Source organism: Peromyscus eremicus, chromosome 2, assembly GCF_949786415.1.
Source record: "Peromyscus eremicus chromosome 2, PerEre_H2_v1, whole genome shotgun sequence".
Taxonomy (NCBI): domain Eukaryota; kingdom Metazoa; phylum Chordata; class Mammalia; order Rodentia; family Cricetidae; genus Peromyscus; species Peromyscus eremicus.
Genome location: NC_081417.1, coordinates 113,030,065 through 113,051,990, shown reverse-complemented (window position 1 = coordinate 113,051,990; position 21,926 = coordinate 113,030,065). Strand labels below are relative to the sequence as shown.

General features: G+C 42.7%; 1 protein-coding gene across 1 annotated transcript in view; it reads right to left on the bottom strand.

The window, feature by feature from the left end:
- Patj (PATJ crumbs cell polarity complex component) overlaps positions 1 to 21,926 on the bottom strand; it is a 325,876-nt gene that overhangs the window by 106,474 nt on the left and 197,476 nt on the right. Inside the window, exon 30 of the mRNA XM_059254557.1 lies at positions 1,512 to 1,584. Coding sequence (XP_059110540.1) covers positions 1,512 to 1,584 — 73 coding nt within the window. The remainder of the gene's footprint in view (positions 1 to 1,511; positions 1,585 to 21,926) is intronic.

The window sequence follows — 21,926 nt, the reverse complement described above, 5'->3', positions numbered from 1 at the left end:
TTCTTCCCACTCCATGACAAGTGCCGGGCTTGGTGGTCATGGCCAGGTCCGACTGGCTTACCTGAACAAGGGCCCATGGGTATGTGATTTAGTCTCTTCTTAAGGTTGAAAATAACAACACTGCCTCTCAGTCTGGATATAGGAGTCATGAAAGCAGTACTGGAAATACCTAGCCAGGGTCTGGCACAGCTAGCAGCATCCTCAATCACCGGCCAAGTGCAGCCCCCTGAGCAGGAAGCTGCAAACCCCGGCTGGCCAGGGACATACTAAAGAAGTCATGTGGTTGATATTCACAGCCACTCCAGACAAAAGAAAACCAATGAAACCATGGTGCTTCTATACAGCTTGATACTATCTGTGGTCTCAGTCATCTTCTGGGGGGGTCTTAGAACATACTCTGTACGTACATTATTTAATCTTAGCAGAAGCTACTGTTATTATTCTGCAAAAAAAAAATTTAAGTGTTGGTCAAAGGGTCATTGCAACTACAACTCCTCAAGACTCCATGGCTTCTATACGGTTGCAGGATCTGAGCTGGTAGTTTGGCTGCGGGGCTGTCCTCTGCCACCATGTCTTCTATCTACTCCATGTCTTTCCTCTCCATTCCCACCACAATCTCTCGGTGCTAGGCACTGAGCCCAGGGCCTAGTGCATGCCAGGCACAGATCCTACTGCTACATCTCCAGACCCTTTGAGGTCTTAAAATTAAAAAACAAACAAACAACAACAACAACAACAACAAAAACCCCTAGTGTTGGCAAGACTGCTGAAATCACAATGATGGAAACTGTTTATTGCTACAAATTTCTAAGACAATAACTGGTCAAAACAGATAAAAATTGTAACTGGAATAGCTTCTGATTCAATCGTGACTGATCTTGATTGGATTCAGAGATGGGGCTAGTAAAGCACACCTCAGGGTGTGTATGTGAGGATCTTTCTAGAGACAGTGGACCTACGGAGGAGAAACTGAGGGGGAAAGCCAGCAGTCATGCATGAGGCTGAGTGTCCAGGAGGAAGAGGAACAGGGAGACACCAGCCCACAGGTACAAGTGCCATTCTTCCTGACAAGTTCTACCATTGTTGTGGTGCCCTGAGGATGAGTCCAGCTGTTTCTGTCTTTCGGGCAGACTCACACCAACCATTCCCCAAGGGTTCGACCTTCAGCCAAGGTGGACTACACTGCAGTCCCCCTTGTTCTGAGGCTTCCAGCTTTGTGGATGGAGCAGCTGTAGGCTTCTCTGGGTTTTGAGTATATAAATGACCACTGCTAGATCATCCAATAGATTTGAGCACCTTTGTAACTCTGAAGAGGTAATACCAGTGAGTTGATTCTAATGCATTTATTCAACAATGCTTTATATCTTTATGATATTTTCTATACCTCAAATGCTTTCTACCTTAGACATGAAAACTTGCTAGTTAACAGATATTATGTGGCTAAAAATAAAAAAGTAAGGTTTTATGGAAGTGATGAAAAATTCTGAGTGCACTTCTCTGAACAGCTTTACCTCAACAGGTGACGGGGAGTTCGATGGCAACAGGAAGGGAGCGACGGCCATCTGATGGACTGCATCTTCGTTTCTGTGAAATGTCATACAGGAAGATCAGTACTTGAAAACGATTAAGTTCCTGACTCAAATTACAAGCACTTCCTTAGTTCTTAGTTCAAAATGTGCACATAACAGCACAGAATTAAACATGTATAAGGAGAGATCCAGCATGCAAAGCTATCACACAAAGACAAGCTGCTATGCTTGAGAGATACTCAGATACAGTTACTAATAACAAAGAATGATGATGCTAGGAGTTAGTAAATCTGGCCTAGGACAGCCGATGCTGTAGAAGATAATTTTGGACAGGTGTCAACTCTTTTGGCACTGTGGAATGTCAATTTTTCAAATGACTGTACACAGCCTCTAGGTCCCACTCATATCTACAGCGTTGTGTTCTTTGAACTGGAAATATCCCCAGCTGCCTCATTTGTCTTCAAACTTTGCTCTGTGAATGAAGGATGTCAAGATATACAGGCCCTACATGGCAGACTGTGAGGAGGAGTGATGGATGGGGAGAGCAGAGCTCTAGAAAGACAATGCCTTGTGGTTATGTGAATGCTGCTTGTCATCTTAAATGAGCAGAGCAGGGAGGAGCTGGCATGTAATCAGCAGGGGGACAGGTGCACAGCCATGGCTAAAATGTCAGTTCTGATTATCTGGCTCATTTCTGTGTTACCAGCAGACAGTAGGCAATGCTTAGTGGGAGATCATGACTGTCATATACTATTCACCCATCCTGCAGGACCAATATAATTAAGCTACGATTTACTTATGTGAAGTCTTATCTTTCACAAATAAAAGCATGAAAACTCACACAGATGCTTTCTGCTTAACACAGGAAAGCTGGTGATGTAGTTCAATGCTAGAACATTTGCTGACTATATATGAGGGCCTGACTTCAACCCTAGTAGTAAAAAGGGCAAAATAAATAAACATAAGACCCCGTATGTCTTTCCACATAGAAAGGTGATTTACTTGACTTGGCAGCTGGGTAACAAGTCCCTTGGTCCATGTCATTCCTGCTTTAGACCTTAGTTATAGTCACGTCTCTACATTCCTGAAAGGTCTACCTTTAGTCAATTGGTAAATACCTACCCATACTTCTCCAGTATGATTCAATAACCTCAACAAGATGACTGGCTCCTCTAACAGGGGCCACATTTACCTTTTCTACATTGACATGGCCAACTTGGGTCTTCTCCTGAGCTCACCATTTGCATTTCCCCACTTTACAGTTCTTTACTACATGTCTGACAAGCATCTTGAGAAAACAGAACTTGCTCTTCCATTCTGACAAGCATCTTGAGAAAACAGAACTTGCTCTTCCATTCTGTCTCCAGATTGCTCTGTAGCTTATTCTCGCCTGAGTGCTCATGAAGACTTGCCCTCCTGGTCAACCGGGAACTAAGAGTCTTTGAAATTTATTCTGCCAGTGTACTTTGATCATAAGCACCCCCATGACTCTCTCATCCCTTCCTCACCACTGAACCTGTTCTTCTTCCCTGTGAGCCCCTCTCCTACTTTCATGCCTACCTGTGTGTGTCCAGTTGCATTTAGTTAGGGTCACTTGCATGAGCATAGGTGGAGAGCGGAGAATCTTCCTAGAAAAAAACTCATCTCTCAGTGGTATTTCCAACCCATGAACAAGTCTTATGACTCTGTGTTCAAAATACATCTTAAACCTTTTCACTGCTTCCCAGCCTACCCTATGTGTTGGCCACCACCATTTCTCACCCTGATCAAAGAGAGCTTTTTATTTGATTTCCCATCTTATGTTTCTCAGCATTTTCACTGAAGTCCATTCTTCCCACAGCAAAATTATTATGGTTTTAATAGATAAATCCGACTATATTAATCACCACCCTTGCCTCCTCCTCTTTGTCATTATCATCTCTGTTTTGAAACAGATTCATGTAGCCCAGGCTGTCCTCAAACTTCCTACGTAGAGGAAGATGACCATGAACTTTTGACCTTCCTACCTAATGTTATTATACTTCGATTCTGGCTTTAAATCATCCTACAGCTTCTTATTACATTGAGGAGGCAGTCTCCTGTGTTACTCGCGGGAGGATCCCACCTCTAGTTGTGGGGCTTTGGGGAAATCACTTCTCAAAAGTTCTTGTTTCTAGACTGTTAATAGAAGCAGACTGAACTATCGGAATCCTAAGCTGGTGAATATTCTTTGGGAAATGAGGCAGAGTATAAGGAGATGAAGGGGTTGGGAAGCTGGCTAAGTTGATAAAGCGCTTGCCACATAAGCCTGAGGACCTGAGTTCAGATCCCCAGGATCCAAGTAAAAGTTCCTGCCTGTAATCTGCTGGGAAGGTGGAGACAGGTGATCCCTGGAGCTCCATGGACAGTCAGCCTAGAAGAACTGGCAAGTTCTAGGTTCAATGAGAGACTCTGTCTCAAAGAAATAAAGTGGAGAATGACAGAAGAAACACTCAACACTGATCTCTTGCCTCCAATTGCATGCACAGACACCTGCATAATATACGTATACATAAATTTATGTACACACATTTTTAAAAAGTATAGGTGTCACTTCTCATTTTGTCCCTTTTTTGGATTGTCCCGTACTTGAACTAAATGAAAACAAATGTGAGAAAATCAACATCTAGAAACATTTGCTATAGAACATGAAGAATTTGTTTTTCCTGACAGCATTACTGATGCCTTGAACATATAGTATTAGAAGATTACAATTACAGGACTCCAATCCATTCTTCAGTAGCTGCTCACATATAGAAAAAGCAATCAGGTAACATGGAGCAAGTAATTTTTCCTATTGAATAACACAGCAGAGCTCAATGAAGCTTTGAGCAAAAAGCCAGTGGGACATACCTGCTCCAGATGTAGAGCTCACAGGGCAGGGAACACTGGGAAGTAGTTAGGTAGATGGCTTTTCCTTTCCTAAAGGCTATGAGCACTGAAAACATGGCTGCCCATATATTTCGAGGTCATGATTAATTGTCTCAGGACAGCTTAAATCAGGTAAGCTATCTCTTTAAAATTTAATGATTTTCCACACATTAGTATGACTTCAATGCTATTTAAAGTCCACTAGTTTTTCTTTAAATCTCACATCATAGAAAACCTACAATTACTCTTAATGGGCAGAATAAGTTACAGTTCATAGTCTTTTACAATCCACTTAATAGTGACTGTTCACAAAGCCACATCCAGCTGTGGAGTGGCATTGTAGTGGTTCCTAAGAGTAAAGACACAGGAGAAGGAAACCAGAAAAGGATTGTCACCGCAGACGAGCAGTGGGCCAGGTGACGTCATTGTCACGGCAGATGAGCAGTGGGCCAGGTGACATTGTCACTGCACATGAGCAGTGGGCCAGGTGACGTCATTGTCACCGCACACAAGCAGTGGGCCAGGGACTCCTGAGGAAACTTCCGGCCCTCAACCGTCTAAGATCTCGTAAGGAGTCAAATCTGTCTGCTTTATAATCAAGCTTTTAAACAACAACAGTGGAAGGTTCTTAGGCACCCATATGAGATCCCACCTGGAGTGGCAGTTGTTTGTGTTTTTATAATTATCTTAAACACTGAGAGAGAGAGAGAGAGAGAGAGAGAGAGAGAGAGAGAGAGAGAGAGAGAGAGAGACAGAGAGACAGAGACAGAGACAGAGACAGAGAGAGAGAGAGAATAAAGCTCCACCACAGATAAGAGTGAGAACTTCCAGGGTACATTTCCCTGTGGATACCACAGTAACCCCAATCCCTGGGGGCTATGTCTGAAGATACCTATTGGATGCCTAAGACCAAAGTAATGGACCCTACTTATACTCAGTTTTCATACACGGTGTTCTAGTTTCCTGCCTGTTGCTATGATAAAAACATTGACCAAAAGAAATTTAGGGGAGGAAGGGATTTATTCGGCTTACACTTCCAGGACATAGTCCATCATTGAGGAAGTCAGAGCAGGAACTTGAGCAGGAGTTTGAAGCAAAAACCATGGAGAAATGCTGTTTTCTGGCTCATGCTTAGGTAGCTTCCTTACAAAACGCAGGGCCACTTACTTAGGGATGGTGCTGCCCACAGGGGGCTAGGCCTTTCTATGTCAATTAACAACTAAGACAATCCCCACAGACATGTCCACAGGCCAATCTGACCTGGGAAATCCCTCAATTGAAATTCCCTTCTCAGATGACTCTGTGTCAAGCTGATAGTTAGAGGTAACTAGAACATACGAGTATCTCAGATGACTCTGTGTCAAGGTGATAGTTAGAGGTAACTAGAACATATGAATATCTCAGATGACTCTGTGTCAAGCTGATAGTTAGAGGTAACTAGGACATATGAATATCTGGATGGGTTCTATACAGGCACAGTAAGACATTAACACAACACAGGGCAGTAACAAGGTACTGTTATGTGAATAGGCTAGTATCTCAAAGAGCAAACAATGTCAATACTTGCAGACATCGGTTAACAGCCAGGTAACTGAGACCATGGCTAACGGGCAGGAAATGTCCATCTCTGTACCTGCCCTATGACAACTGCTTGAGCTGTTCTTTCTTCCACTACAAGCATAGGGATGACATTTTATGTCTTTGGAATCCCAGCTGATAGCAGGCCACTTAGCAAGAGAGTGTGCACACTACAGTGTCTACAGAATGAGTGACCTTAGAAAGCAAGGAATGGAAGGCAGTGTGATTAAGCTCAGTCCTGTGCTTTCTAACCTGCTTCCATGAGTCAATGACAACAGGCTGCTTGTAGCCAGCCAGTAATCAGCACTTCCCCACATGAAGGAAATGTGGTGTATGTCCAGCTCATTGGCAACACCTGGATCGTATATCACACCCACACTAGATAACACAGACACCCTGCCTCAACGTAAGTGTATGGAGCAGATAGTTACCTTCGGGGCAAGCAAATTCTCCATCCCAGAGACTCACATTTTAGAGCAGATACACAGAGCTCAGTGGTGTGTCATTAAGACACTACCAAAGGTAATCCTCCAGCTACTACAGGGCTTGGCAACTCCCCTGTGTGGACATCTCTAACGATGCCCTGGTGCCTTCTCTTCAGAAGTCTTAGTGGTTCCTGTTGACAATCAGCGAGATGTCTCTGCACTCTCCTAACAGTGTCTCCCCATTTTTTGTCAATACAGAGTCTCACATATCCCAGGCTGGCCTCTAACTCACCAGCTGAGAATGACTCTGAACTTCGGACCCTCCTGATGCCACCCTCCAAGTGCAGGGGTTACAGTCTTCCACTAGGACCACTAGTTTATACAGTACTGGGATAGAACCCAGGGCTTTATGCATGCTAGGCAAGTACTTTACAAACTGAGCTACACCCCAGGCCTGTCTTTCTTTTAATTTAAGCTGGTTACAGTTTAATTAGTTGAAGCTCAATGATATCGCTCATTTTATTTTGAATATGTACATATATTTGACACATGTTTACAATATGAATATAAAAATGAATAAAACATGATTGCTGCCTTGATGATATCAGCAATTAGTGAGGACTACAGCAAACAAACAGAAAATTACAATTGTAGAATTGCTACCCTGGGGCTGTCAGTTTAGCTTTTCTCAATAGGCTATTAAGAACACTACCAATTCAGTCTCTTATTTGTAGAATATATTTATAGCAAATATATTTTGGATCCTGATTTAAATTCTTCTTTGTTAAGAAAACACACTCATGGGGCTGGGAAGACAGCTCAGTGGGTAAGAGCACTTGCTTGTTCTGCAAGTATAATGATCTGAGTTCAAATCCCCAGCACCCACACAAAAAGTTGGGTGGAGAGTTCTAAGAGCTTACAGCCGCTAGCCTAGTTCAAATAGCAAGCTTCCAGTTCATTGAAAACCCTGTCTTAAGGCAACAGGGTAGCAGATGTTATCCTGTGTTGGGCAGTGGGGAGCTGTGAGGTGATGTATATGTGATGCATGTATGTGTCCTGTATGTTTAAATGCAGAGGCCAGAGCAGCACACAAGCAAATACATGCACCACACACCCACAGAAATGCACTGGCATAAAAACCATGCACTATGGATTAGGCAGAGTGCTAAGAAGGCTCTGAGATTTCTTCCCTTGTCCACACAACAGTGAAGGCGGGTCTGTGGATTTACACCGTCAGCTTACGTTAAGTGACACAGCTGACTTCAGGATAAGGAGATCACCTGACTGCTCCTGAACTAATTAGGAGAAGCCATTAGAGAGACGTCCTGTCTCAGAAATGCGGTGTCCTGACTCCTTAATCAGACTGTTTACGTGAATTCTAAGCTGAAGAAAATTCTTCCTGGAACACCTTGATCTCAGGGTTGAGGGGGCTGCCTGATGAGGAGGAAGGACTGGGCACACCCCAACCTGAGCCAGCAAGGAAACAGTTTTAATAAGGAGTTCACAAGAGAATTGCCCTCACAGCCCACACACTCAAGACTCACTAACCCCTGATTCTACCTTGTGAGACCCTGAGTAGAAAACCTAGCTCCTGTCCAGATCTCAGAACCCATAAGCCAACAGGTGGGGGTGCTGTGAGCCACTGAATTTGGAGTGATGTAAAATATATGATACAAAAAGAGAAAACTGTGGTACTTTTTCTATCTATCTATCTATCTATCTATCTGTCTGTCTGTCTGTCTGTCTGTCTATCTTAAAGCTTAAAGTCAAGGTTTCACTACATAGCTCATGAGGGCTCAGAACTCACTATGTGGCCAGGCTGGCCTTGAACTATAAAGTTTTCTGCCTCAGCCTCCTTGGGTGTTGGAATAACAGGCATTTGTCATCAACTTGGAATCCATGGTCAGTAGAAATAGCATTTGAGTGCTTACTGTATACCCTTTAAACCAGAAGGTCTCCATGTGGTAGCTAGAATTTTCTTCATCTTCTCTTTATTTTACATGCCGGTGAAGCAACACGCCAAGGTTACTAAATTACAAGAGGGCTGATTCAAAAACCACGCTCTGGTTTCAGAACTTCCTCTCATAACCATTGCACTAAGTGTCCTCACTGCCCCAGAGCCACAGCTGTCCTCTTCTCTTAGAGGCTCAAGTTAACCAGACCTACCCTAGGGAAATTTCTACAGGGCCACAGTTTTCTCTTAAGTCCATTTCCTAAACTTCCTAAGGGAACACACTGTTCCAAGCTTGTTCACTCTACCAACTGCCATCTCCCTGATCATCATATTTACATGCTGTGGGATGGTCTATATGTCAAGTGTGTTGCTGATTGGTCAGTAAATAAATCACTGATTGGCCATTGGCTAGGCAGGAAGTATAGGCGGGACAAGGAAAAGAATTTTGGGAGTGGAAGGCGGAGAGAGGGACACTGCCAGCCGCCATCAGAAGAAGGAAGATGTAAAGTACCGGTAAGCCACAAGCCATGTGGCAAAGTAAAGATTAATAAAAATGGGCTAAATATAAGAGTAAGAGCTAGACAATAACAGGCCTGAGCTAATGGCCAAGCAGTTTAAATAATGTAAGAGTCTATGTGTTTATTTTATAAGTGGGCTCTGAGACTGGCGGGACTTGGTGGTGGGAGCTGGAGAGAAATTCTCCAGCAACAAATGGCGTCCAACGTGGTGGCAAGAGTTTCCACCTAAAAACTTAGAAAAAAGATTCTAAAACGGACCTAAAAACAGCTTCCTAATTGTCTCTCTCAAATAAGCGGCAGCTGCCGGTTTGAGCTACTGGCGGGTTCCTAGCGTGCGCTCTCGACCTGCAGTATGGTGGGAATGAGGCCTCTGCAAGTAGCACATTAAACTGTGTGGTGGATTTAGCCTTTGCTAATACAAAACAAAAAAAGAGGTTTCTGGGCTACACGCTACTTTGGTAAAAGCATAGACCCACTATTTCTGAGAGTTACGGCTCCCAGAGCTGGCGGAAAGCGGACTACCGCCATGTTGGAAAGCTAAAGTGGGCGGAGCCAGCAGCCACAGCTGCTGCAGTTTAAGGCAAGAGATTCACAATAAGACAGATTCAGATGTAATAGTTTACAATATGTGTAAAAGATACGTAGGCTTGAAAGAGACAAAAAAGGTGATATATAGAGTTATAAAAACAAGTACATAGTTTTAAAAAATAAAGTCATTAAAGAGACAGTAAAGGTAGTATAAAAAATAAGCCACGTAAAAATGGATATTACACAGAGAATCTAGATTATGTTGTCTTTGGGATTCTTAACTGCAGAGAAATATTTTATTGTAAAGGAAGCTGAGTTAAACCAATATGTATACTTTAAAGATACCTTGACTTCAAAATTTGGATATAAGGATATGTTGCTTTGGAAAAGAGTCTCTGCTCTTGTTTCCACAGAAAGCCAGAGACTATGGATTTGTTCCAGATTAAGATACATCAGGTTTGACCAGCCAAGACCCCCTGAAAGGTCTCCAGTGACACCATGGCCCAGATGATTCAACATCCAGAATGGTTTGAAGGCAACTGGCTCAGACGATACAGCCTCATGGACTACTCCATGATCCTAAAATTTTCTTCGTGTCCCCATAAGATACAGCGCCCCCCTCCAGCAAGAAGTAGTAAGAGAAGCTACGCCCAAATTCCCAAATATACCAAGCTGGCTTTAGAGATGGAATTGGCTCACTCCCCCTCTAAACCCAGACATATTGCTAAAAAAAAAAAAAAAAATGGTTAAGCGATTCTTATGTCCCAAATCAGAAGAGCCCTCTGGTGTGGGACAGACAAAAACCAATATTTTTATTTAAAGCAGGTTGATTATAAATACAATCTCTTTCTAAAGAAAAAAAGGGGATAGTTTAGATATGATAGGATGAAAGGGTAGATTAATGAACCTACTTTTAAAGAGTAACAACTTGTTTAAAATGTTTTACATTGCTACAGATTTTAGTTTATTGATACAAATTTAAACTTAATTTTGTTATACTGTATATATATTTCTATTTTTGTTTGAGGTATTATGTTTATGTAACTCATTTAAAATTGTAATGGATAATTAAAAATAGATTAATAGTTAGTCATCTATGATAATATTTGTAGCCATGTTAGTTAAGTCTTCTAGGTATACATAGATATATTTCAGATAGATAGGTAGTCTTCAAACACTTCAAAGACCTACAGAATATGGCATTTAAAATGTTTTAAAAGTTTAGACTTTTTGGACAGTGAGACATGTCTGCTCCTGACAGCACCGATTTACTTCAGAGAGGAGGATGGGCATCGAAAACACTCCATATGGAGTTTATCTTCACCTTAACAAAAATAGCCATTTGGGCAAGAAACTGTTCTTGCCTGGACTGCTTGATCAACTGGACATGCAGGACCCATACAAAGGTGACCACTGAACTTTGCTTGACAAAATGGTCCTTCAGGTTCCTGCTTTGCAGAAAAAACTGCCAGACATTCTACAAGACACAGAAAAAAGTGAATAAGAGACTCTAGGCCTGTGGGCTAAAGACAGATGTCCCAACTTTACAAGAAAACTTTGCATGACTGTCCAGGCTCAGCTGTCTCTGTCTACCCTGCAAGACTCCCAAAAGTTGCTTATATCCTTCTCCATTTCTCAGGTAGTAGAATATCCTTCTGAGGTCTTTGATATGGTTAAAGACTAGATACTTACAATTTTCCTTAATGATAATAAAAGATAAGTTAGATATAAAACCTTAAACTTACAAATATAAGATAGATAGGATCTCTTCTTTAATATTGTAACTGTAATTCTTGCTTAATAATTGTTTTGTTATATATAATTTTACTATGTTAAAGTTAAAACCTTCCTTTTTAAGAAAAGAAAAGGGGAAGTGCTGTGGGATGGTCTATATGTCAAGTGTGTTGCTGATTGGTCAGTAAATAAATCACTGATTGGCCATTGGCTAGGCAGGAAGTATAGGCGGGACAAGGAAAAGAATTCTGGGAGTGGAAGGCGGAGAGAGGGACACTGCCAGCCGCCATCAGAAGAAGGAAGATGTAAAGTACCGGTAAGCCACAAGCCATGTGGCAAAGTAAAGATTAATAAAAATGGGCTAAATATAAGAGTAAGAGCTAGACAATAACAGGCCTGAGCTAATGGCCAAGCAGTTTAAATAATGTAAGAGTCTATGTGTTTATTTTATAAGTGGGCTCTGAGACTGGCGGGACTTGGTGGTGGGAGCTGGAGAGAAATTCTCCAGCAACATTTACATTGTCCACCCTTTATATGGATATAATAGCTAACACATGCTTACAATGTTACTATTTTAAATAGCATGTGGCAGGGCAAGCAGCAAGCAACACAGCAGAGCATAATTCCCTCAGTTCCCTGATCACAGTTACAAGGCTGCTCCTAAGTTCCTCTGGCGTGCACTCCTCTTCTCTTGGCAAGCCAGGCCAGTAATTAACTAACTGTTCTTTTTCTACTTTGATGAGCATGGAAAGACAGGCTAACATGGAATGTCTGTGCACTGACATTGCACAGGGTGATCAGGGCGAATTGGAGAGGCCTGAATTTTTGCTGAATTTTGATGGGGATAAAACATGAAAAAGAAATAAATCTTTGGCATTAAAAATTATTAAAGTGGTGGCGTATGCCTTTAATCCCAGCACTTGGGAAGCAGAGGCAGGCAGATCTCTGTGAGTTTGAGGCCAGCTTGGTCTACAAAGCAAGTTTTAGGACAGCCAGGACTATTATACAAAGAAAACCTGTCTTGAAAAACAAACCAAACTAGCTAACTGACTGACTGACTGACTGACTGACGATAGATAAATAGATAGATAGATAGATGATAGATAGATAGATAGATAGATAGATAGATGATAGATAGATAGATAGATGATAGATAGATAGATGACAGATAGATAGATAGATATTAAAGCGATGGAGAGATGGCTCAGCAGTTAAGAACACTGCTTTTCCATAGGACCCAAGTGGGATTTTCAGAACCCACCTGGAGGCTTACAACTGCTTGTAACTCCAGTTGCAGGGGAACTGAAATGCTCTTCTGGCTTCTGCAGGCACTAGGCATGCACACGGTACACAGGCATACATGCAGTCAAAATGCCCATACACATGAAATATGACAACAATGATTTATTTATTACTATTACTAGCATGTATGTATACATGTGCACATGGAGGTTAGAGGACAGCTGAGGAGCTGGTTCTATCTTCTGCCTTCATGTGAGTTCTGGAGATTGAACTCAGGTCATCAGACCTGTGTGACAAGCACCTTTTCTTTTCTTTTTTGGGGGGTTACTTTAGGCTGCTATTTGTTACGGAAGCATAGCTGATTCTATCCTATGACAAACATGCTGCATGTCATTTTGTAGATGAATAATTTAGAAGATCATGCTTATACCTTACTCTTAGTACTTAAAAATTAGAAATGCTTACATATAGGAAAATGGATCAACAAACTTTTGTACATTCACAGAATGGAATATTACTCAGTAGTTAAAGGAACAAATTTTGATAGCTACCACTGGCCTGGACCAGCAGGTCAGTCTTCAGCGGCAGGGTCCTAAGTGGAAGGGTCAGGAGATGAGAACATAAAGAGGATAGGAAGGCTGGGGTCAGGGGGTCGGAAGGGTCAGGAGATGAGAACATACAGAGGATAGGAAGCTGGGGTCAGGAGGTCAGAAGGGTCAGGAGATGAGAACATAAAGAGGATAGGAAGGCTGAGGTCAGGAGGTCAGAAGGGTCAGGAGATGAGAACATAAAGAGGATAGGAAGGCTGGGGTCAGGAGGTCGGAAGGGTCAGGAGATGAGAACATAAAGAGGATAGGAAGGCTGGGGTCAGGAGGTCGGAAGGGTCAGGAGATGAGAACATACAGAGGATAGGAAGCTGGGGTCAGGAGGTCAGAAGGGTCAGGAGATGAGAACATAAAGAGGATAGGAAGGCTGAGGTCAGGAGGTCAGAAGGGTCAGGAGATGAGAACATAAAGAGGATAGGAAGCTGGGGTCAGGAGGTCGGAAGGGTCAGGAGATGAGAACATACAGAGGATAGGAAGCTGGGGTCAGGAGGTCGGAAGGGTCAGGAGATGAGAACATACAGAGGATAGGAAGCTGGGGTCAGGAGGTCGGAAGGGTCAGGAGATGAGAACATAAAGAGGATAGGAAGCTGGGGTCAGGAGGTCTTGCAAAGCTGATGGCTCATGCAAGCACAGAACAAGTCCAGCATCGTATCTACTACTTCTAGGAGACAAATGGGACGGTGTCCGCAGAGGTGCCAGAGGGCTGGCACACAATGGGATGAAGTCGGCAGGAGGCTAATCAGGCAATGCTGCACATGGGGAACACAGGGTAAATATCACGGTGTCACAGACCGAGTGAACAGCGGGCACACCACAGGGCATATCACAGTGTCACAGACCGAGTGAACAGCGGGCACATCACAGGGCAAATCACGGTGTCACAGACCGAGTGAACAGCAGCCTTGGGGCTAATTCTAGTCTCTTCAGGGGGAAAAGCCAAGTTCCCAAGAGCAAAACCTCACATCCTTAGAGGCCAGGGCCCCAGCCTCTCTCATTCTCTGCTTGCTCTGGTCCCTCCCTCTGGTCAGTGGATTCAGATTTGAAGGGATCCAGATGTATTTTGGGTATGGATAATATTAAAATAGTGTTTTATGTTGTTTTACTTTATTAAAAAGCAGGCTTTGGAGTGGACTATGGCTGTCCCTTTCCTGACCCAAACATGCTTGTTTAAAAGTCCCCTCCCCTCCAATCTCTGTTCTGAGTCAGCCAGGCATCCGACACTGAGACAGGCAAAGGGAGAGAACAGAACAGCCCAGGAGAAGATGTAATATGCTTTTGAACAGCTGAAAAGGCGGCTGTTCCCAGCAGGAGTTACCACTGCTTATCTCACCCTCCTCTTCTTAGTTTTATTAACGCTCTAAAATTTTTAAAGTATAAACTTGATTTCAAGATTTGTAAGGCTATTGTGTAAACTTTCTGTACCTCAAGATTTTTAAGTTTACTGGGTATGGCTAAAGATCTGTAAAATCTGTAACACAAAGTTAGCTTAAAATTTATAACAAGGGGCTGGAGAGATGGCTCAGCGGTCAGGAGCACAGTGTGCTTTTCCAGAGGACCTGGGTTCAATCCCCAGTACCCACATGGCAGCTCACAGCTATCTGGAGCTCCAGCTCCAGGGGATTTCAGACCCTCACATGGACATACATGCAGGCAAAACACCAGTGCACAGACAAAAAAAAAATCATTAAAAAAACAACTTCTAACAAAAGGGTTGATAGTTAAAGATCTATACATAGGTAATCTTAATTTGCTAATTTATGCTTGTATGTAATTTGGAATCAACTCTTTTGGTTTTTTGTTTTGTTTTTGTTTGATTTTGTTTCAAAAATAGATGTTTTTTGAAAAAGAGAAAGTAAATCACATCCATATGGCTTGGTGCCATCTTGGCTAAGACTCCATCGGGATGGAAGCACCCCATGGGGCTGGCAGGCATCTTGGCTGATGACCTCGTAAGCAACATTGTGACTGGCAGACATCTTTACTAAGGTTAAAGAGAGTGCATGCCCTGTGACTTCACCATCTTGACTGAGGTAAACCAAGTAAGGCAGCACCCATAAAGCTTCTTAGTCCTCCTGAACCTCTTCTTATCACTCTATCTCCTTTTTAAATTAAGGAGGCAACAACAGGTCCCCAGGATATTTTGGATTAGCATGGGTTTTTGTATGATGATTTTTGTCCTGAAAGTAAAAATTTTAGATAAAAAAAGATGTATGCTTAATAAGGTAGGCTTAATCAAGGTTAATAAGTTCCAAAGGTTCTAAAGTCTACTCAGGTTAACAGATGTCTGTCTGACAACTTAAGTTCTTGCTAACTGTGTTTAACACCAATATTCCAGAAAATTTTAGATAAAAAACAATGTATGTTTGATAAATAAGGTTTATAAATACCTAAGGTCCATTCAGGCTAGCAGAAACTGACTTGAACATATATGGATAGCCTTTGTGTCTTTGATAACTTTGTGAAGTTTTAGCTATTTGGATAAACTAACATATAAGAAACTATGCTATTCAATAAAGGTACAGTATAAAAGGACCAGAAAGAGAAGGTTCCCAAGTCATTCTGTGGATGGTATTTATGGTTTTAAGATTTATTTTGCTGCTAAAGGATTTTTAATTAAATCTTCAATTCAAAATTTTAAGGCTAAAACTTAACGAGGATAAAAGTATAAAATCCTAATTTTGTAAAAGCTGCTAACTTGTTGTAAACTGTTAAAGATAACTAAGACATGCAAGTAAATGGCCAGTCACCATATAAATTATCAGATTCTTTAATGTGCTCAGAACTAAGCTTGCAGTCATGCTAAGTACATTTCATTTATAGGGACCAGTGTTATTTAACTTTTTGTATATGTTATCAAGGATAGGCCTGAAGCAAGTAACTAAAAACAAGTAAAGTTTGTTTAAAATTAGGTATACTTAATAGACTAGATGATGGACCTCAAACTCAGAGATCTACTGAAAACAGCGTTTAAAATGTTTAATGAAAAAACTTCCTATGACAGACAAAAATGCCAGCCCTTAGAAGTAGCCCCAAGGTCTCTTCCAAAGATGATGGGACACAGACAAGTCCTCCTGGATTGTAGTAACACTAACCATTTGGCAAAGAAATTCCCCATGCCTCACCTGTTACCAGGATCCTGCCAGAGCTGTGGACAAGCAGGACACAGGAGAATTAGCTGCCCCTCTTTGCCTTGCCAAAGTAGGCCAGCCTCTCAAGTTTCTCATCAATTGGAAAGTCACCCAAACCTTCTGGGCCTGGCAGCTTAAGGTTGATGCTGCCCAGTATGTCAGTCAAAGACTGACACCTCCCTGACCTCTGCCCGCAAATAAACCACCAGAACATGATAACATGGTGGAGCTTAGGGTAACTGTCCAGGTGGGTAACTCACTATAATTTTAATTGATACAAAGGACATCTGGATTATGCTTCATACTCACATTTATCCTTCTCAGATTTCTGATGCTGCTGATGGCTAACTAGAGCGTTATCAGTTTAGCCAGCTCCCCCCCACCCCACCCCCCTATAGAAATCAGGCCTTGCATTTTCTAGGGCTACTAGGTTTGCTGTGAAAGACAGACTCACAGACAGTCTACCTTGCTAACAGGCTTCATACTGAAAGAAATATACTCCCCAAATAGGTTTCAATGTAAAAACAAACTCAAGCTATCATGCTGCTGTTATTAACTAAAATTGTACTTTTTACCATTCCATTATTTAAGGGAACTTGCTTTGCTTGACTGCTCTAGTAGTCAACTATCTGTGTCTCACGGCAAATAACTGGAATGAAAAGAAAAAAAAACCCAACAAAGTTTATGCAAGTTGTGAGAATCTAAGAAAATAATTTAAGGTATGTAAATGAAAATTATAAAGGTCTGAGGAAATGATTTAAGCTATATGGAAAATGTTTCAGATTTCTTTCCTTCACACTATGCTATTATTATATTAATTTCAAAGTTTTAACATTAATCAATGAAGTTCTGATAAGCTATTAATTTAGCCCTGGTAAACCACTGACTATTATTATCATAGTCACAAGCTCAAAATTTAAATGTCCTTTGGTTGTTTTCAAAATATAGTCTTTTTTGTTTTTGTTTTGTTTTTTGGGTTTTTTGTTTTTTGTTTTTCGAGACAGGGTTTCTCTGTAGCTCAGTAACTCACTCTGTAGCCCAGGCTGGCTTTGAACTCACAGAGATCCGCCTGTCTCTGCCTCCCGAGTGCTAGGATTAAAGGTGTCCGCCACCCCTGCCTGGCTCAAAATATAGTCTTAAAAGTATTTCTCACTGTGCTAAAAACATTTCTGTCCTATCTATCTATCTATCTATCTATCTATCTATCTATCTATCTATCTATCTATCTATCTATCAATCAATCTATCCATCCAATCTACACCCAGTCCCCCTGGAAAGAGGAAAGAGTGTTCATGTTTTTAACCCTGAATCATTTGTTGAGTCCCTAAGCTTTTGCTATGGTCCAAAGGCACACTCTGCTCCAGCTGTTTACAGACTTGTCAACTGTCTTTCCTACAATGAGGATTTCAGTGAGGACTACAACAGTGGTAATGCTGATATATCTAAAACTTTTATCTTTCTTTGTAAACCTAAAAAAACTCATGCAGGCTTCAGGGAGTTGTGACTTGGATCCACCTGTCACAGGTTAAATGGATTCTAGGTACGTACTCCTGTCAGTCAGTCATCAGCCTAAGCTTTCCCACCGACTGCCTATTCATGAGGGTGGGCTCTCTCTTCCCCCTAGTCTTGGGACTCCTCCACTGCCCCAACTGCCAGGACCACAGTTTCAAGTGTATACCCAAGATAAAGGTTTTTCCCCTAGGTGCCTTAACTTTATCTGTCCCTACTCTATATCTGTTCCAGCAGATTTCCAGTCAACTGAAGACTACAAACTGCTCCAAACACGCCAGCCTCAGGTGGTCCTTTGGAACTAGTGAGCCCTAGACTTGCTGAACGCTGATGTAAACCAAATACTTCTGATGCAATTTCCTACCAGCTTAAGTACCTACCTGCCTTGGACCAACATTTCAGATCACTCCAAAGTGTCCTGCACTTTGCTAGCCCCAGATGGTCCAGCAGAACCTGGGCAATGAACCAGATGTCCCCTGCTGCCTCCTGGCATTCCACCTTTCTTGGGCCCTGACGACTACCTAATTTCATTTGAGAAGCAATTACAGAAGAGAGTATGTTGCCCTGATCTTCAACGAAAGGCAGGAATGTTAGGTCCAAAGGAAACTAGTTCCTCTCTACCAGATGGAGTCAATTCCCTTCTCTCTGACAGAAGGGACAAATGGTTACCTGTGGTGCTTATTGGCATACCAGGGCCCATGCTGGCTCCACGCTCCTTCATTATTACAAATAACCTGTTAAAAATTAGAGGGTTGATGCATCACCTGGCCTTGTGGCGGCAGGGGGGTGGGGGGGAGTGGGTGGGTGGGTGGGTGGTGGTGGGGGGGGGAGGGGGGAAGCAGGGGAGTATGTGGGGCGCCACCACTACAAAGAACAAATATGTGATGGAGAGGTAGAAAGACAGAAAAACGTAGCAGTATGTGCACTATAGAGAGAGGCAGAACTGGAGACTTGTTGGTGGTGACAGGCGAGAGGGAGGGCTGAGACCCACATACTGTCATTGCGGGGGGTGGGGGGGGGTCATCGGCAGGATGGTGTACAACAGTCTAGAGCTTAAGCAGATGCAGACGCAGCCCTGAACCTACCACATGGCTGTGGGATTCCCCTGGCTCTGGGCAACAATGGAGGCCTGAGATGGGGAAAGGTTCACTTTCTGGATTGGACCTCCTTGAAGGACCGCCATGGCCGGTGATGCCACCAGAGGTCATATTAGTGTTGGTGGTCCATGCTGCTGCCCAGGCCATGATGAGACCTGAGATCCATGTGGATGTATGCAGTCTGAGCTGCTGTACGATGCCCTGGTGATGTCCTCAGACTTTGCTGCCTTAAGATGATGTGAGTGACATGTGTGACCACTGAGGCTATGTTGAGGCTTGTGGCCTATGCAGCCACCGAGGGCCATGAGTGAATCAATACTCCTGATATAGCCAAGGGTTGTGTTGATGTCTACGACCTGTGTTACCACCAAAGCTCATGCACATGCCTGAGGTCAGGGCTGCCTCCTGAACCCACGCTAATGTCCCTGTGTGAAAGGAGAACTGGCCCTGTCCCTTGCTGGCCCCCAACATTGTGCCAGTGACACAGGTGGTGGCTTGGGGGCGGGAGAGCTGGCTCAGGCCACAGTACAACTCTCCTCAGCTGATGGCTTCTGGTGCGGATGCAGGTGGAGAAGGACACATCCTTCCTAAGGGGGCTGGCCACTAGGAATTTGACCATGCTTCAGTGAATATATGGACAATACAAAATGAACTTTTTGGGGGAGGGATGAGGAGGGAGGTCGTGGGGGAAGGGAGGTGGACATGGGAGGACTAAGAGGTGCATGATGTGAGATTCCCAAGTAATCAATTAAAAAAAAGTTAAAAAAAATCAGAGGGTTACAAACCTTGCAGAAGGGTTTCTCAGGACGGGTGCTGTGATCTGACTGAACTGCTGACTCAATGGTTACAGAATCTGACCTGGGTGAAGCAGGTTTATTATTTGTTTCACTGCTTCTGCACCCTGATGCTTACTTGATGTTGTCAACGTCTTCCTCCTCGTATTCTCCCAGCCAATCAAAAACAAAACAAAACAACACTATAGACACCAGAGGCCCTAAAACTAAATCCCCCACATTGACTCATTCTCCTAGAAACAGTGGGGAAGGTCATGGACTACTAAATTATAGTTATGCCATCTAAACTATCTTGGGAAAACTAGTCTCTGGTCACTTAGACCAGCTATAAATCCCTATAGCATGTGTCCCTGACCTAAAGGTTATGAAAACTGTTTGCTGATCATCCAGAAATTGAATCCTGTGGGAGAAGTCCTTTGGTCTAGGTCGACGTCCTTCCCCAAATGCATTTGCCAACTAAAGTCCTCTCCTTCTGTTGTTTTCTGGATATTACCATAGGCCCTTGTGTCATAAACTGTGTATTTAAATATATAAAAAGGAGAGTCAACAAAGTTACAATATTAACTATATATAAATGTGAATATATAAATATAAATGTGAATCAATGATTTGATTCATAGGAGCCAGAGCCAGTGGGGAGGAGAGCAGCTGGGGACTCATCTTAGGTCTGAAGTTAGCCCTGTGAGCAACCTGAGGCTGTTAAGACAACACCAGGAATCCCAGGAATGCAAGGACCTAATATGTTCCCTCACCCCTGTGGGAGTGCACTTCCACCACAGCAAATTGTGGCCTTTGCCTTTAAAAGTGACTCTCCCTTTTTAGCTGGGCCTCAGACTCAAATCCAACCAGGGAACTGAGAACAGTTACAGCTTAAATAAAAATCTGGCTAATTACAACTGGATGGTGGTGTTTTGGTATTTTCTAACTCTGGAACATAATCACAAGATTTTGTGATGTTGAGTCTCAGACACTTGGACTTCCAGGCCTTAGGTCCTTATTACCATTAACATATCAACTGTTACGCAAGGCATCAAGCTTAATAGTTTCATTCTAAAGGCTTTGCTCTTCTTTCTTCTCATCCCATGAACCTACTTAATCCACTTGTATCAGTGGCCTGGACTATGACAAGGCAGTCCCTACTGGTTTTCTTGACCTGTATCTGCATTAATCCAAACCACTCCCTCTCACTGAGACCAGAATAAATTAAAGACTTACCTTTATCTGTGCTGTTCTAGGCACCTATTCACATGTCTTAATTTTTAACTGCATGGCTTTACAAAAGATGTACACAGTTGGTATTTATATTTTTAGGAAGCCCAGTGAGCCCATCACAATAATTTCTGGTTGATGATGAAAAGTAAAAATAGACATTTCATGTGGTAGGGTGGATGTGTTTGTAAAATGCTATCACTTCTCATTGGTCAATCTGAGATATTTCTAAAGTATATGTTCATTTCTTTTTTTTCCTTAAAAATTTTTTAAAATTCATTTTACATACCAACCACAGATTCCCCCTCTCATCCCTCCTCCAGCCCCCTCCACTGCGGCCTAACCCCCCCTCCCCCAACCCACCCCTCATCCCTTCCTCCAAATGGGTAAGTTCTCCCATGGAAGGGACTGCAAAGCCTGGTACATTCAGTTGAGGCAGGACCCAGCCCCACCCCCCTGCCTCAACAGTGAGCAAGGTGTCCAACCATAGGTAATAGGATCCAGAAAGCCCACCAGGGATAGTTCTTGATCACACTGCTAGGGGCCCCTCAGACAGACCCAGCTACACAACTGTCTCCTGTATTCAGAGGGTCTAGTCCGGTCCCATGCAGGTTCCATAGAACATAAAGTTCATGAGTTCCTATGAGATTGACTCAGTTGTCTCTGTAGAACCCCACATCTGACAAAGGTCTGATCTCCAAAATATATAAAGAACCCCAAGAAACTAGACATCAATATACCAAACAATCCAATTAAAAAATGGGCTACAGATCTAAACAGAGAATTCTCAACAGAAAAATCCCAAATGGCCAAAAGACATTTAAGGAATTGTTCAACATCCTTAGTCATTAGGGAAATGCAAATCAAAACCACTCTGAGATACCACCTTACACCTGTCAGAATGGCTAAGATCAAAAACACTGATGACAGCTTATGTTGGAGAGGATGTGGAACAAGGAGAACACTCCTCCACTGTTGGTGGGAGTGCAAACTTGTACAGCCACTTTGGAAATCAATATGGTGACTTCTCAGAAAATTGGGAATCAATCTACCTCAAGACCCAATGATACCACTCTTGGGCATATACCCAAGGGATGCTCAATCATACCACAAGAGCACTTGCTCAATTATGTTCATAGTAGCATTATTCGTAATAGCCAGAACCTGGAAACAACCTACATGCTCCT